General features: G+C 66.2%; 2 protein-coding genes across 16 annotated transcripts in view; both read right to left on the reverse strand.

The window, feature by feature from the left end:
• LRRC71 (leucine rich repeat containing 71) overlaps positions 1-2,950 on the reverse strand; it is a 3,974-nt gene extending 1,024 nt beyond the window's left edge. For 3 of the 12 annotated variants that reach the window (XM_041125970.1, XM_041125975.1, XM_041125972.1), the window contains exons 1-9: positions 1,914-2,822; positions 1,664-1,795; positions 1,401-1,476; positions 1,223-1,297; positions 1,048-1,116; positions 730-889; positions 539-622; positions 378-464; positions 166-276 (exon numbers count right to left, since the gene is read on the reverse strand). In XM_041125970.1, the coding sequence (XP_040981904.1) occupies positions 166-276; positions 378-464; positions 539-622; positions 730-889; positions 1,048-1,116; positions 1,223-1,297; positions 1,401-1,476; positions 1,664-1,795; positions 1,914-2,214 (1,095 nt within the window). In that variant the 5' untranslated portion in view covers positions 2,215-2,822. The other 9 variants (XM_041125980.1, XM_041125979.1, XM_041125978.1 and 6 more) reach the window with 7 other exon arrangements.
• A 509-nt stretch (positions 2,951-3,459) lies between these two features.
• On the reverse strand, positions 3,460-16,681 carry PEAR1 (platelet endothelial aggregation receptor 1). 4 transcript variants are annotated; one of them, XM_030024042.2, is made up of 24 exons: positions 15,592-16,681; positions 12,940-13,100; positions 11,107-11,199; positions 10,910-11,014; positions 10,599-10,699; positions 10,415-10,507; positions 9,742-9,988; positions 9,533-9,647; positions 9,321-9,457; positions 8,687-8,899; positions 8,235-8,409; positions 7,412-7,532; positions 7,171-7,334; positions 6,976-7,078; positions 6,750-6,896; positions 6,515-6,643; positions 6,303-6,429; positions 5,826-5,956; positions 5,529-5,744; positions 5,337-5,452; positions 4,910-5,021; positions 4,710-4,769; positions 4,133-4,321; positions 3,460-3,729 (listed from the first exon to the last, which is right to left on the reverse strand). In XM_030024042.2, the coding sequence occupies exons 1-24, from the start codon at positions 16,009-16,011 to the stop codon at positions 3,578-3,580; spliced, it is 3,627 nt and encodes a 1,208-aa protein (XP_029879902.1). In that variant the 5' UTR covers positions 16,012-16,681; the 3' UTR covers positions 3,460-3,577. The 4 variants fall into 4 exon arrangements, with proteins under 4 accessions (XP_029879902.1, XP_040981899.1, XP_040981897.1 ...); XM_041125965.1 differs by lacking the exon at positions 15,592-16,681 and adding an exon at positions 15,355-15,387; XM_041125963.1 differs by lacking the exons at positions 6,303-6,429; positions 15,592-16,681 and adding an exon at positions 13,215-13,262 and having other exon boundaries at positions 5,826-5,954.
• Positions 16,682-16,785: the final 104 nt, after the last annotated feature.

Here is a 16,785-nt window from a genome sequence, read left to right on the forward strand (position 1 = left end):
GCAGCTTGCGGACCCCCTGCCTCCCCCCAGGAGGTTGGGGAAACTGAAGCACACCTAGGGCAGCGCCTGCCCGCAAAGCCAGGGGAGTTTGGGGATATCTGGCAGCTGCCTGCTGGGCTTCCCCCTGCCCACCCCGCTCCCCGCATCAGCCACCTGCCTCCTCACCTTCTTCTTGGTGGGGGTTTTGCCGTGCTTGGCCGGGGGCAGCTTGTCGGGGGCCATGCTGCCACGCAGGCTGGAGGGACGCTCTCTCTGTTCCTCCGTCTCTTTTGGGGTCTGGGGGAGAGGGGCGCTCAGGTTGCTGGGAGCATCTGACCTTTCCCAGAGGTAGGGAGGGAACGTGGCCCCCGCAAAACGAGGAGTGGGGGGAGTCTCACCATGCGGAACCGTCCCAGCGCCTCCACCAAGAGCAGCCGCCTCCTCTCTACCACTTCACCGTGCGTCAGTGCGAACGGCCCCAGGACCTGGCAGGCAGCGGGGCTGGGCTCAGGGCGGGTGAGCCACGCACCCTGCTCCCAGAGAGGTGGGAGGCACCCACCTCAGCGAGCCTGGTGGCCCCCGCGTCACCGATATCGTTGTTCGCCAGGGATAGGGAGAGCAGGGAGCGGTTCAAGCGCAAGCCCTGGAGGGCCGAGGGACAGGATGGGTGCTGGGGCGCAGGGTGCTGGGCACCCAGCTGACCCCCAAGCCCTCCCCTGCCCGCAGCAGGCAGCCCCTCCCGCTGCCCACCTTGGCAATGTAGCCGGCTCCAAGGTCCGAGATGCGGTTGAAGCTGAGGACAAGCGAGACCAGGCTGCGGTTGGAGGAGCTCAGGGTGGAAAGGCTTTGCCCAATCAACCGGGCGGCCGCATCCCCGATGCTGTTGTTGCGCAGCGAGAGGTGGGCCAGCCTGCAGGATGGGCAGTGGAGGCCTGGGCTTTGCTGCCTGCACTGAGGCAGGGGGGAGGGGGGTCTTGCAGCAGGCAGGGGCTGCCTGCAGCTGGGAACCCATCAGCGGTCCCATGGGGGGAAATCAGCCAAGTGCGGCTCGATCCAGCTCCGACTCACATGCTGTCGCTCCCCATCAGCGTGTGGAAGGCAGGCTCGGGCAAGGGGTTTCCCTCCAGGCTGAGCGTCCTGTGGAGGAAACCCCCCCACCCCTGGCCAGCATTAACGATCCTCCCTGACACCCCTGTTCCTCAATTAGCAATAACGAGGGAGCACCCCTCGACCAACTGCGTACCGCAGACGAGGACAGTGTGCCAGCACCGCCGCCAACGCAGGGAGCAGCCGCTCTGTCAGCCCAACCTTCCAGAGGCTGCGGGAAGACAAAGCTGGGCATCAGGACCCACTGCCAGGGAGGGGATGTGCTGGTGCCTTGAGAGGGGGCTGCCTGTGACCCCCTCCCTGCCTGCACTCACTGTACTGCCTGCAGGCCGGCCAGGGCGGGCAGGCACTGGCTCAGGACCCCCAGCATGTCCCCCTCGATCTTCCAGCCTGCCAGAGACAAGGAGGTCAAGGGCACAGGATGGGGGCGGGGGGGAGATGGGGGGAAGAGCCCCCAGATGTGGCCTCTCCCCTCCCACGAGCACTGGCATGGCTTGGGGGGGATCCCACAGGCTGATTTCCAGGGGTTCCTCAGCCCTGGGAGCCAGGGGGGACCCTGGGGCTCCCCAGGACCCACCTCGCAGGAAGATGGCACGGACACTCCGGGGGTCCTCGTGCTCCCTCTCCACCTGGATGCAGGGCTGGAAGCAGCTGTACTTGCGCTGGATGCGGGCGAGGACCTCCGCCAGCGGTAGCTCAGCGGGCTCCTCTGCGGGACGGGGACGAGGGTGGGTTGGAGGGTGCTGCCAGCAGCCCTGTGCTCCCCCGGGAGGGACCCCATGGGCACAGGGTCTTCCCGCACCCCAATGTCGCCCCGACCCGCTCACCATCGGCAGGGAAGCTCGGGGATGGCCGGAGGGTGACTTTGGGGACGCTGGCGATGCCAGCCCGGGCGCAGAGCTCAGGAAAGTCCTGCTCCAGGAGGCCGGTGCACTGGTACTCCTCTGCAGGCAGAGCAGGCAGGAGGGGGGGGACATAAGGGGGACCCCCACAGCCCCCCCCACCACCTGCCAGGGCCAGGGTCTCACCTGTGCCCTGCTCAGCCTTCCTCTCCGTGCTCTTCATCTCCTCTTCTGCGGCCACCGCTGCTGCCTTCTCCCTGGGCACCCGCTCCCCCCGCCGCCTCATGGTCCGCAGCTGGGGGGCACCGGGGGGGGGGTGGGGGTGGGGGGGTCAGTGCCCCCTGGCACCCCCTGGCCCCAGGGCTGGCCCTGCCCAGCACCCAAACCCCCAGCATCCCTGGGCCAGGGGGTCCCAGTGGGGTCCCTATGCAGGTGAGGGTGGACGCCAGGGCCCTATGGGGATCCCTGGGGGGGGAAGAAGGGGGTGTCCCAGGGACAAAAGGCCTTATGGGGGGGTCTCTTGGCTGTGATGTCCCTATGGAATCCCTGGAAGGGGAAAGGGGGGTCCCAGTGGCAGGGGGCCCTATGGGGGCCTCAGTGGAGGTCTCCTTGGGGTGAGAAAGGGTCCCAGGGTTGGGTGAGCCCCACGGGGGTCCCTATGGGAGTCTCCCTGGGGGGGGGGGTCCACGGCTGGGGGGGGGCCCATGGGGGTCCCGGGGTCGGGTGTCCAATGGGGGTCCCTATGGAGGCCTCCCTGGGGGATTTCCAGGCCTGGGGGCCTATGGGAGTGCGGGGGGTGTGTCCCAGGGCCGGTGGGGCCCATGGGGATCCCTATGGAGGCCGCCCTGAGGGGTTCCCAAGCCTGGGGGGAACCTATGGGGGTGCGGGGGGTCCCAGGGCCGGCTGTAACCTCGCTCCTCGGCCTCTGCCCCTTCCCAACGGACAACGTATCGGCCGCGCCGCGAGGGGCGGGGCGTCGGGGCGCTGCGGCGCCTGCGCGGGGCGGGGCCGGCCGGGAAAGGGCGGAGTAGGGCCCAGGTGGGTGGGGCTGGTGGGGAAAGGGCGGGGTTAGCCTGGAAGGGGCGGGGTGGCAAGGAAGAGGCGGGGCCGGTACCGAAAGGGGAGGGGGCGGCGCGAAAAGGGGCGGGGCCGCCTCCTCGGCAGCCCCTGGTGGGAGAGGCCGGGCACTGGGCAACGACGACACTGGGAGCCCTGGGCAGCGATACTGGGAGCACTGGGCCTGCACTGGGCCGTGACTGAGCCCTGACCGGGCCCAGTGCTGGGCCTCCCTTTCCTGGGGCCACCGTTGGACCACCACTGGGCCTTTACTGGTCCATTTCTTATCCCATTACTGGGCCTTTACAGGGCCCATCACCGAGTCCATCCCTGACCCCACGCCTGGCCCCCCCCAGGCCCCCCACCACACCGGCCATCCCTCCATCCCTTCCTCCCCTCGGTGCCATGGAGAGCCATCCCCCTCCCCCCACCCCATGCAGACCCCAGGGACGCGGCTGCAGGCAGCCCCGGCTCACACCGCACCGACAACCCCTTTATTCACAGCCTGCGTCCCCCTCGGGCTCGGGGACAGGGACAGTCCTGGGGTACCCCGGCCCCCCCGGGGTGGGGTGTGGGGGGGTCCCCACAGTCCCTCAGCGGTCCTTCCTGCCCAGCGGGGGGGACGGCGGGTAATGGCGGGCGGGCGGCACGTCATAGTGGCTGGGGATGTGGCTGTTCTTGGGGGAGTCGTAATGGCTGGGGGGGTCTGCGGGGGTCACGCCTTCGGCCCCCCCGGGGCAACTCTCTGCAGGGACAAGAGGAGGCTGCAAGGAGTCCCACCCAGGCCATGCAGCCTGTCACCAGCACCAGGACCCCCCCCCTGAGCCATGCAGCCCCCATCACCAGTGCCGTGACCCACCCTGAGCCATGCAGCCCTGTCACTGGGGCCCTGTTTCCCCCAGAGCCATGCAGCACCTGTTGCCAGCACCGTGCCCCCCCCCCAAGCCATGCAGCCCCCTGTCACCAGTGCCATGCCTCCCCCCACCGAGCCATGCAGCCCCCATCACTGGGGCCATGACCTCCCCTGAGCCATGCAGCCCTTGTCACCAGCACTGTGTCCCCCCCAGGCCATGCAGCCCCCATCACCGGGGCAGTGTCCCCCCCCCCCGGCTGGGCTCACCAGACCCAAGGGACACCCCCAGCCGTACCCTCCTGGGACGGCTCCTCGAGGAGCCCGATCTCGGCGTAGGACATCTCCCGTTGGACAGGGGATTTCATCTCCATGTAGCTGCCCTCGGGGGCCTTGGCGGTGGCAGGGGGCAGCTCCTTGATGGTGGCGTAGGGGTTCTCGCTGGCTAGGGAGCTGGTGCTGGCCCCCAGGCCGTCCGGGGGGTGGTCTGGGGGAGAAGGGGTTGGGGGGGGGGGCTCCCCATGGTAGGGAGCACAGGGGAGAGGGAGCAGCTGTGTCTGGCTGTGTCCCAGGCAAGTCCCAGCCCTGTCTGTTCCCTACCCCAGCCCTGTCCTTTCCCCACCCCACCCCATCCCATCCCCACCTCATTGCTCTCTCATACCCATTCCCACCCCATTCCAGCCCTGTCCCATCCCCATCCCATCGCTATCCTCATCCCTATCTGATCCTCATCCTTTCCCCATCCCATCCCTGTCCCTTCCCCACCCCAGCCCTTCCCCATCCCAGTCCTGTCCTTTCCTGACCCCATCCCCATCTCCATCCCTTCCCTTCCCCATCCTAGTCCCTTCCCCATCCCTCCCCATCCCACCCTGTACCTTTGCTGTTATACTTCCCCAGGCTGCAGCTGTAGCTGTAGCTCCGGTCCAGCTGCCCCCCTGTAAGGGGACAAGTTTGGGGTCACCACCCAACCCACGCCAGCACCTTCCTGGTGGATCTTGAGCAGGGAGGGGACCGTGCTCCAGCCAAGATCCCCACCAGCTCCTTGGGAGCTGCAGCCCCCCCCAACCCCCCTTACCCCCGGGGCCCAGGGCCGGTGCGCCGAGGTGCTTCCAGTCTGGGGGCAGTGTGGCGTTGCCTTCGGGGCCGTAGAGTCTCTCTGCACCTGGGAAGAGCTGGATGCTGGGCACCTGGAGCCCAAACAGGGGATGGGTTGGCCACGAGGTTCCTGGCAGCGGTGCCGTGCCATGCCGTGGTGCACCATGCAACATCATGCTCCACCACGGTAGACCACACAACACCACAGTGCACTGTGCAACACCGTGCTGCACCATCATGATGCACTGTGCAACACCGTGCCACACCATGCAACATCATAGTGTACTGTGCAAAACCATGGTGCACCATGCAACACCATGGTGTGCAACACCGTGCTGGCACCATGGTGCACTGTGCAGTGCCATGCAGCACCATGCCACACTGCTGGGTGCTGTGCCGTGCCATACCTTGAGGGAGCTGGCCCTGTCCTGGACGCCGGGGCCGGGGGCTGGCAGCGTGCACTGGGACAGTGTGTGGTAGCTGGGGTTGGAGTAGTAGTGCGCATGGTGGCTCAGTGGAACATCTAGGGGGACAGGCGTCAGCTTGGTGTAGCGGGGTCACCGGGGCTGGGGCCACATCCCCGCCGCCACTGGACTCACCTGGCACCACGTAGTCGGAGGTGTCTGTCTGTCCCGCCGTGTAGGCCACAGCCAGGTGCCGGCTCTCTTTCCCCTTCTGCCGGTGACGGTAACAGAAGGCCACAGCTACCAGGGCCACCAGCAATGCTACCAGGGCCACCAGGCTGAGCACCACCCCCAGGGAGCTGTAGCCTGCCGGGGGGGCCGGCACGATGGTGTAGGGCTGCTCGGGGGTCCCTATGGGGTGTGTGTGGGGGGACAGTCCTTAGGGTGAGGCAGGGACCCCGGCGGGGGCCCCCCCATTCTGTGCCCACTCACCAGCCTCGCAGCGGGGCCCGATCCTGCCCGGGGCGCAGGAGCACATCCCGCTGGCGGGGTGGCAGGTAACGTTGGGGGGGCAGTGGCAGAGCTGGTCGCACTGGAGCCCGAAGGTCCCGAGGGGGCAGGCTGGGGCACAGGGAGTGGGGGATTCAGAGCCATACTGCCCAGCACTGTATGGCTCTGTACGGGGACCACAGAGCTCCATACTGCCCGGGACCTTATGCCTCCACACTGGGACCCTATATCTCCATACTGGGACCGTACAGACCCATAGTGCCCAGGACCATATAGCTCCATACTGGTACCATATAGCTCCATAGTGGGCCCATATATCTCCATACTGCCCAGGACGGAGCTGGGTAGGGGTAACCCATATGGCCCTGGGCAGTTCTCGCTCTTTCCCCCCCTGGACCCCTAGGCTGGATCCAGGGGGTGCAGACCCACGGCAGGGGGGTGTCCGTGATGTATTCTACCTCTCTGCAGAGTGTCCCTGTCCAGCCGGCTGGGCAGTGGCATGTCCCCTCAGCAGGGTGGCATGTCCCCCCATGGTGGCACAGGCAGGGCTGGGCACAAGCATCCCCCCAGGAGCCAGGGGCGCAGGCTGGGGGTGGGGGGGGAAGCAAGGGATGGGGTCAGCCCTGCACCCCACTTCCCTCCCCCCAGACCCCTCCCAGACCCCCACTCACGTTGGGAGCAGCGGGGGCCATGCCAGCCCGGGGCGCAGAGGCAGGAGCCATTGGTGGGGTGGCAGGAGGAACCATTGGCGCAGGAGCAGCTCAGGGAGCAGCGCTTGCCGTAGCGGCCGGGCGGGCAAGCTGGGGTGAGATGAGTGCGCCCGGTCTCAGCCCCAGGGGTCAAGGGGCAGTGGGGAGGGAGTAGGTTGGGAGCAACCCACAATTTTTGGGGGGGGAGGGCACTCACGGCGCTGGCAGGTTGGGCCACGGTACCCTGGGGCGCAGGTGCAGGATCCATCCTGGGGTGAGCAGGCGGCCCCGTTGCGGCAGGAGCAGGGCATGAGGCAGCCTCGGCCCCAGAAGCCATGCAGACAACCCTGCTTGCACTGCGGCCCTGCGAGGAGGATGAGGGATGAAGGTCAAGCGCTGAAGGCACAGTGGAGTCCCCTGCCTCCCTGGTCCCCACCCCTTACCTGTCCAGCCCGGCAAGCAGCGGCATTCTCCGGTCACTGGATCGCAGCCGTCGGCATGGGCACAATCACACCGTTGCCCGCAGCTCACCCCGAACGTCCCGTTCTGGGGTACCGGTCCAGGTCAGGGGTTCAGTGCCAGGGATGGTGGCACCAAACCCCAGCGCAGGCAGCACCGGCACAGCCGGCAGGACTCACCGGGCAGGGCTGCAGGCAGCGGGGGCCCTGCCAGCCTGGAGGGCAGCTGCAGGTCCCGCTTTGGGGGTCACAGGCAGCCCCATGGGCGCACTCACAGCTCCGGTTGCAGCTGGGACCCCAAGTGCCGGTGGGACATGGCATCGAGCAGTCAGGTCCGTGCCAGCCTGCGGAATGAGGGGACAGCAGGGTGGGCATGGGGGCGGGGATAGGGACACCCCCCCCCACCCTGCTGTGCACCCACCTTCCTTGCAGAGGCAGGAGCCGTCGAAGGGGGAGCAGGCGAGGGCATGCTGGCAGGAACAGCGTCCCGAGCAGTTCATCCCAAAGGTGTCGGAGGGGCACAAGGAGGAGCAGTGCTCATCCTGGGGGTGGGGGGAGAAGACTTCAGGACAGCTGGGACCCCCACCCAGGGCTGGGGAAAGGACCCAGGAGTCTGGGGACACCCCGTCCCCTCCCCGTCTCTCCTCTTGGCATCCGGGTGCTGGAGGGAGAGTGGGTGACCCCAAAAACCCCATCCCGCCATGGGAACCCCAAGCTGTCCCCAAGGTTGCCTCGACCCCCCAAGCTGCCCCCCAGGGATGCCCACATGCCCATGCCCCTCCCCGCCACACCAAGGGATGCCCAGATCCCAAAACTGCCCCCAGAGACAACAAGAGCCCCAACACATCCCCAAGGATGCGAGCCCCCCGTGTTTCCCCCCAGGGATGCCCAGGCCCCATGCTTCCCCTCAGAACCATCCAGACCCCCACCCTCCCCCAGGACCACCCAGACCCCCACACTCCCCCCCTTCCAGGACCACCCAGACCCCCGCACTCTCCCCACAACCACCCAGACCCCCCCTCAGGACCACCCGGACCCGCCTGCTCCCCCTCAGGATGTCTCCAGACCCCCACTCTCCGCCCCACGACCACCCAGACCCCCCTATACCCCCCCTAGGACCACCCAGACCCCCACCCTTCCCCCCCAGAACCCCCCAGACCCCCACTCTCCCCCTAGGGATGCCCAGACCCCCACCCCACTCCACATGCTGACCCAGCACCACCAGCCCCCCGTGCCCCCCGCACCGTGTAGCCGGGGGGGCAGTGGCAGCGGCCGGTGGTCCCGTCACAGGTCCCCCCATGGAGGCAGAGGCAGGTCTGCAGGCAGCCGGCCCCGAAGGAACCGGGGGGGCAACTTTCATTGCAGAAGAGCCCAGCCCAGCCAGGGTGGCAGACGCACTCCCCGAGCAATGGGTGGCAGCTGTGGGGGTACCCGCTCAGCACCCCAGTGCTCCCAGTATGGGGCACTGGGTGTGCTGGGAAGGAGCTTTGCAAATGGGAGGGGGGGCACAAACCACCTGCCCCAGAGGGGGTTTAACCTCTTCTTGGCCACCCAGCCAACATCCCAGCTTGCTGAGCGAGGGTGCTGAGGGGAGGTGAGGGTGCTGGGGGGAAGGTGGGGGTGTTGGGAGAGGTGATGGTGCAGGGGGGAGGCAAGGGTGCTGGGGCGGAGCCAGGGTGGGATGGGGGGGTCCTACCTCTGGCTGTGCTGGGGGTGGCAGAGGCAGCGGCTCTGGCAGTGGAGGCCGTAGAGGCCGGGTAGGCACAGCCGCTCCTCGCAGCGGCTGCCCTGGAAGCCGGCTTCGCACAGGCAGCCCCCATCCACGTGGAAGCACTGGCCCCCGTTGGCACAGTCGCAGCTCTCCCGGCAATCCTGCCCGTACCGCCCCACCGGGCACCTCTCCCGGCACCTGCATGGGGGGGGCGGGGCAAAAGGGGGTGACATGGCCCCACCAGGAGCAGAGGTGGTTCCTGGACTCCCCCCAACCTGCCCCAAGCTGAGGCCGTCCAGCTCATTGCATGCCAGGCTGGGGGAGCTGGGGTGGCCCTGCCTGTACAGAGACCTGGCACTGGCAGCAGTGGGGCTGGGTGGACCTGTCCCCATGTGGCTCATCCCCGGGTACCCCCAGCCGTCCGCTGTACCCCTGTGCCCCCTCCCTGTGCAGCCCCATCTCCATCTGCCCCCAGCCCAGTGTGCCCCTGTCCCCTATGCTCCTGTCCCCATCTGCCCCCCAGCCCCATGGACCCCCATCCCAAAGTGCCCTGTCCCCATGTGTCATCCCTCCTGCCCCCCAATCCCTTGTCCCCCCCATGCCCGGTCCCCCCCCTCACTGCTCTCCGGTGAAGCCGGGGGCACACTGGCACTGTCCCCCCTGGGGGTCACAGTGGCCCCCGTTGTGGCAACGACACTCGCCCTGACAGCCGGGACCGAAGCGCCCGGGGGGGCACGGCACAGAACAGATCTCCCCCTGCAAAGGAGCACCGGGGTCAGCAGGGGAAACTGAGGCAGGGACTGCATTGAGGGGGGGTTGCAGCCCACCTACCATCCATCCATGGGGGCAGACGCAAGTCCCAGTGCTGGCGGGGTGGCAGATCCCCCCATTCTGGCAAGGGCAGGGGTTGCTGCAGGGCGTCCCCTCGGGGCAGTGCACCTCGCAGCTGCAGGGAGAGGGGGTGAAGGGTGAGTGGGAGCCCCACCCTGGTGGGTGCCAGGGTTGGGAGGGGTGGTGCAGAGTGAGGAGCCCCTACTCACAGGGGGCCGGCCAGCCCCGGGGGGCAGAGGCAGGCGCCGGTGGAGGCGTTGCAGGGGGCCCGGTTGTGGCAGGGGCAGGGCAGGCGGCAGCCCTGGCCATAGGTGCCGAGTGGGCACGGCTGGTGGCACAGTGGGTCGGCAAAGCCAGGGGGGCAGGAGCAGACCCCGCTCAGAGGGTCGCAGGGGGCCCCATGGTGGCAGTTGCAGCGGTGTCCGCAGCCCGGCCCCCATGACTGCTCATCACACTCTGCATGGGGGAGACCACCAGTACCTCCCCATCCCAGCCCCATCATCCATCTTCATCCCATCCTCCTCCTATCTCCATCCCCATCCCACCCCAGCCCCATTCCATTCTCCATCCCCATCCCATTCCCATGCCCATCACATCCTCATCCTATCTCCAGCTCATGTGTATCCCATCCCATCTCCATCCCAATCCCATTCCCTGTCCCCATTCTATTATCCATCCCATCCCAATCTCATCCATATCCCATCCCTATTCCAATCCCATCTCAATCTCCATCCCTCTCCCCATCCCCATTAACCACCGGGATGTCCCACCCCAGGCTGCCCAGCTCTCCAGGGAAAGCCGCTGCCCCACCCTGCCACCCCCAGCTGGGGGTCCCCAACTCCGTGCCCCCCCCCCCCCAGCACCCCGACACCCATCCCTCACCGCTGGAGCAGTTGGTGCCCCGCCAGCCCGGCTCGCACTGGCAGAGGTCGGGAGCCACGCACCGGCCATGGACGCACTCCTGGGTGCAGCGTGCTGTGGGGACAAAGCCGGGGGGGGGACGGGCTTTGAGGAGCCAGGATATGGCCCCCGGGACCCCCCCGCTCGCCCTGCTTGCCCCACTCACGGACGCAGGTGTCCCGGCTCTCATAGTAGCCCAGGCAGCACTGGTAGCGTCTCCGGTAATCGGTCCGGACTGCCTGCCGGTACTCGGTGCGGTACACTATCCTGCACCCCACACCAGCACTGTTAGGATGGGAACAGCCCCGCTCCAGCCCCCCCATAGCCATGGGGACACCCCACAGTGGGACAGCCCCGCTCCAGCCACCCCCATAGCCATAGGGACACCCCACAGTGGGACAGACCCGCTCCAGCCCCCCCCCCCATAGCCATGGGGACACCCTGCAGTCCCCAAGGTGGGGCCGGGGCTGCTCCCACCTCTGCTGCAGGCAGGGCAGGGGGGAGCCCAGCACCCTGGGACAGGGCTCGGTGGAGGACACGATGTGGGGTTTGGTGTAGGACTCCTTCACCGCCGCTGTGAAGCTGCCGAAGGAGAGGACGTGGGGTGATGGTGCGTCCTGGGAGGCCTCACCGCTGTCACCCGCCCCTGCCCCAGTATCCCCATTCCTTCCTACCTCTCCCAGTGGCTGCAGACATTGGGGTCGCTGGGGCGGAGGGCGGCCAGGAGGCAGGCGTGCATAGCCAGCACCGCGGCCCACAGCACCATCCTGCATGGGGAGACAGCGGGGAGACAGCTTCGCCCTCTGCCTCACTGCATTCCCGCTCCCCACCCACCGCCCCCGGCCCGGGCTTCAGCACAGATTCCAGCCTCCCCTCGGAGCTGGCTTTGCATTCCTCTGCACACAGGAACAGCCCCAACCTCAGCCCCCGCTGCTCCCCCAGCACCGGCCCGTGCCAAGGGGAAACTGAGGCACGGACGCTCAGCAGCCTGGGTGGCCCCACGCAGCCCTATCTCTGCATCCCGAGACACCCCAGGGCTGCATCCTGGCATCACCACAACCTCTCCCACCGCACCCCATCCCGGTGCGGGATGCTGCTGGGGGGGGGGGGTACCTGGGGTGCCGGGGAGGAGTTCGGCACAGCGGCTCCCGGCCCTGGCATGGTGCCTCGTGGCCCCGTTTCAACTCATTTCATGTTTATTCCCAGTTGCGTTTCCTGGATCCATTGGCTTCTTGCTCAACCCAGCGAGGGTCTGGCTTTGCCGGGGCGGCTCTGGGATCACCGCCAGCCTGGGGGCCGGCAGCAGGGGAGGGACAGCGAGCCCCCCGAGCCTGCGATGCCGTGTTTACCGGGACGCGTGTTTTATGGCTAAACACATGCGTGCCGGGGGAGGAAACAGAGGTTTCCTGGTCGGCACAGCTGGATTTATGGCCACTTCCATGCCACTCCAGCCATGGGACACCCCAAAAGTGCTGTCCCCGGCAGCCCCCCGAGTCCGTCCTCCCCCTTGCCATGGGTGTGCTGTGGTTTGGGGCCAAATAAGGGGGTGGAGGGAGGGAGCGACCCCCCTTTGTCCCGGAGCAGCCAGTTTTGGGTGGAAAAACCGTTTAGTGGGAAAGTTTCCCCCCATTTCCCATCAGCTCCTGGCGGTGAGGAATTAATTGCTCATCCACAGGCAAAATTCCCTCCCCTGGACCCTCCCAGGGAGCAGAGCTGGTGGACACACTCCCAGCCCTCCCCATCCGGCCCCATCCCCTGCTCTAGCAATGTAGGGAGGGGGCTGGGGTGTCCCAGCATGGCTGCAACAACAGGAACCGCTGGGAGATGCTGGCAGGAAAAGCGAGGAGTCATCAAAACACACTGGCAGGCCCCATCTGCTCCTCGTTGGGGGGCCCAGCAGTGGGGAAGAGCCCCCCAAAGTTGCCATAGTGGCAAGAGACCCCACAAGAGCCAGTGCTCCCCAACCAATGGGTGCCCCAAGCACCCCCCGGGCAGGATGGGGACCATGGCCCGCCAGTGATGGGGGGGGGGGGTGGCTGGGGTGAGGGCTGGGGACCAGGGGACCAGCCCTGGCCCATCCCCAGGGGGGACACTGTGCTGGGGCCACCCCGGAGCCACTATCTCTGCCCCTGTGCTTCCTCCAAGGGCTGACACATTTCCTCCGGGGGCTGTGAACCCACAGGGATGGGGCTGGGTGAGCGTGAGGGGGGCGAGGGTGAAGGTTAGGGTCAGGGTTGGGGTCAGGGTTGGGGTTAGGGTCAGCAATGGGGTCACCACGGGGTGTCGCAGCACCGTCCCACACCCCACCCGCTGTCCCACCACCACCGTTCCCCCCCCCCCGCCACTGTCCCTTTGCCTCGGCCATGGGGACCTGTGATGTCCCCAAGCCCCCACCATGGTACTCGGGACCATTGCCTCCAGCAGCACCCTGGCAGGGCACAGTGCAAATCCCCCCAAACCCACCCCCACGACCCAAGGTGCCCCAGGCTGGGGATGGTGGCACTCACCTGGCCGGGGGCCGTGGTGGCAGGTAGGGTTTGGGGTGCGATGGCCCCCCACGCGGGGCTGGCCTGGCCCGTTGCCTCAGCCGGCCGGGACGGCACAGCGCAGCCGTCGGAAGTGGAGGGAGGGCCAGAGCCACTCTCAGGAAGTTTGGATGCGGAGATGACTACGGAAAAGGGAAAAAAATAAAAAACCTTAGGGTTTTTTCTTTTTTTTTTTCTTTTCTGGCCAGAAACCAGAGTGTTTTGGAACAACATCATCACCGGGGCTGCTCGCACACGGCGCTGGGTGGGGAGGGGGTCCGTGGGGACATCCCAGCACGGCCCCTTGGCCGGATCCTGGTGCTGGATGGTGTCCCTGTCCCCTGAGGTCTCTGTGGGGACCAGTGACCCCTTGGCAGTGGGGCCAGTTCTGCCCACCCCACAGCTGGTGACAGCAGGACTCTGCGCAGGAGCGGATGGAGACCGTGGCACCGCCGAGAGTGGGGAGCTCTGTACCCACCCCCGGCTTCTCCTCCCCAGAGGTCCCCACCCAGGGCTGGCACCCATGGGTGCAGGCCTTGATCTGGGGTGTCCCGCAGGGTCGGGGGGGGGGGAGCAGACGGGACCCCTGGCCGAGCGGCTGCGGCTCTCGTGCTGTAAGGGGCAGCGGGGACGGGGGTTTCCTTCGGCTTAACAGCAGCATCTGGTGGCAGCGCAGAGCAGAGCCCGGGGCTGGTGCCCAGCATCCCGGGCACACATCGTCCCAGAATCCCTGCAGCCCGAGCACACATCGTCCCTGCACCCCGAGCACACATTGTTGCTGCATCCCGCCATCCCAGGTACACATCTTCCTGGCATCCCAGGCACAGATATTCCCTGCATCCTGGGCACACATCATACCTGCATCCCAGCATCCTGGGCATACATTGTCCACGCATCCTGACATCCCAGGTACACATCATTCCCGCATCCCAGGATCCCAGGCACACGTTGTCCCTGCATCCTGGGTACAGATTGTCCCTGCCTCTCAGCACCCCAGCCACACACCCCCACATCCCAGAATCCCAGAAACACATCATCCCCACATCCCAGAAACACATCATCTCTGCATCCCAGGATCACAGGCATGTATCACCCCTGCATCCCAGACACCCCATCCCTACATGGCGGGATCCCTGGCCATGTGTTTCCCCTGCATCCTGGGATCCCTGGCCATACATCACCCCCATATCCTGGAATCCCTGGCCTTGCACCAGCCCTGTATCCCAGGATCCTGGCCATATATCACTCCTACATCCCTGGGATCCTGGCCATATATCACACCTACTAACCTATATCCCGGGCTCCTGACCATACATCCCACCTACATCCCAGGATCCCCCGCCACGTCTCACCCCCATCCTGGGACCCCCGGCCAGGCAGCTCAGCACCACATGTGTCCCCCACCTCCCCATGCCTAGCCGCCCCCCGCTCCCAGCAAGCACACGTACATTAGCCGGCCTCAACTGATGTCAAGGCGCCGTTAATTGCCTTTCCTCGTTACAGTAATAGCTCTAATCACTCATAAAGATTTTCATGTCCCAGGGTGGCTCAGCTGCCCCCCCTCCCCCTTACCAGCCCCAGGGTTCCATTAGGATCAAGCCCACCCACAGCTGGGGGTCTGCTGTGGCCACCCCGAAATGGCACTTCCCAGAGCAGGGATGGGCACCAAGGCCATGGGGGTTGCAGATACAGAGGGGTCCTGGGCTGGGGACATCAGGGCCGGGACAAGCTGGAGACATCCAGAGCCAGGAACCTGGTGTGGAAGTGCCCCCCCACCACCACCCCCTGATGCTCTTAAATAAGGTGTCCCCAGGGTGTCCCCATGGCGGCGGGGAAATATTGCTCAGGGACACTTCAGCAGCACTTCAGCTATGCCTTAGCACCGAGATGCCTTTGCAGCTCCCCTGAGACCCCTGGTGCCGGAGGGGACAGGGACCCCCAAGTGCACTTAGGGGCAGCTGGGGGCTGCGCAGGGTCCAGCCAGTGCTCAGCCCCCCCAGGACCCACAGTGCTGGGACACAGCTGCATCCTCAAAAACCATCCCCCCCATCCTTGGGAGGGACGGGGAACCCCAAAACACATGGTTGCACTCCTTAGGAGGGACCCGGGGGTACCCATAGGGGCTTCTGGGGGAGTGGGACCCCCCCAGGGAGCAAACCCAGCCCCACCAGCATCCAACGTGGCAGCATCGGGGAGCAGGAGGGCAGTTGGGCTGGGGTGGGACCCCCTGTGCAGGATGCGGCCGTGGTCCACCAGTGACTCTTTGCAGTTGCGTTGGCTGCAAGAGGTAGAATAGGGCCCGGGACCCCCCCAACCTTCATTAACCCTCGTTAGTGGGGCCAGGCCGTGGTGCCGCTGGGGCGGGCAGCTTTGCCAGGGAGCAGAGCCGTTAATTACCTCATTGCCAGAGTCCATTACCACTCCCCCTGGAGCGGGTGAAATGGAGAAACTGTAGCAGGAGGGGGGAATAAAATCAATCAGGGTTGAACCCTTCAGGGAGAGGGGCTGGGGGGGGGGCTTAACCCTTCCCTGACCACCCTAAGGGGGAAACTGAGGCACAGCCACCTCCATGGGGGAAACTGAGGCACTGCCATCCCATGGGGGAAACTGAGGCATGGCAGCGGGGAAGCCCACCTTGCTTGGGGGGGAGGGTGTCACCACCGTGTATGGTCCCTTCTGGGGCGTTGGTCTGCGGCTATCTGCGGCGCGGGGCTGGAAAAGCTCAAGGTTGTAATCTTGTTCCTTCCTCAAATTAGATAAGAGGGAAAAAGGCCATAAATCAGCACAGGCAGCGATTAGAGAGACCCCAAGGAAGCAGGTGGGGGGCTCTGCCAGCTGGGCTGCTCTCGAGCGGGACTGGATCCTGCCCACGCCGGCTCCCCAAGTCCCTGGTGCTGGACCCTCAGCAAAGATTTGGGGCCAGATGGAGGGACCAGAGCCCCAGTCTGGGGGCTGGATCCAGCCCCACTGCAGGGTTTGGGGATGGATTACAGGCTGGGAGCCACAGGACGCTGGGGACAGCTCCGGTTTCCTCCAGCGCTCATCATGCCGCATCCAGCCCTGGCCACCCGGCACAGCTGTGCGCCTTGCCAGCCCCAAGCCCCTCGGCAACTGCCACGGACCCCCCCACCGGCTGCTCCCACCTTGCACCGTGCGTCAGTTTCCCCTGTGACACCACTTTCCTCGTGCTTATCTCAGGTCGCAGTGGGTAACAAAGGAGCTGCCAGGGCCCTGCCTGCACTGCCTAATTAGCCAGATGAAATCAATTCAGCTCCATTACGGTCAGATCCAGGTCTCAACCATTACCAAGGCGGCCCAAGAGCCCGGGGAAAGGATGCTGAAGTGGATGCTACAGGGCATGTGATAACCCCCTAGCTCCAATGATGGGGTGTGGGGAAGGGAGGGTTTTGTCCTTTTTGGGTGGGGGGTTGGCTTTGTGCTGTGAAGTCCCATCCCACTCGAGACCCCTTGGTGAGGGGACCCAGGTGCCCGGGCTAGGGTATGGCGTGAGCATCCCTGGAGGGAAGCCCAAGGTGGTCCCCGTGGCACAGCCAAAATAATCCTTCTCTGGGCTGGGGACAGAGACTTCGGTCCTGCATCCCAGGCACACATCATCCTGGGATCCTGGGCACACGTCATCCCTGCATCCCAGGATCCGGGGTACACGTCCTCCCTGCATCCCAGGCACACATCATCCCTGCATCCTGGAATTCCTGGGGCAGTACATCCCCTCCAGCTCCCCAGCCAGAACCTCCCAGCTCCAAAAAGGCCCTTTTTCTCCCCAAAAGCCCTCCATCCCACCCCATGTCTGGCAGACACCCCGGAGTA

Source organism: Aquila chrysaetos, chromosome 9 (assembly GCF_900496995.4).
Source record: "Aquila chrysaetos chrysaetos chromosome 9, bAquChr1.4, whole genome shotgun sequence".
NCBI lineage: Eukaryota > Metazoa > Chordata > Aves > Accipitriformes > Accipitridae > Aquila > Aquila chrysaetos.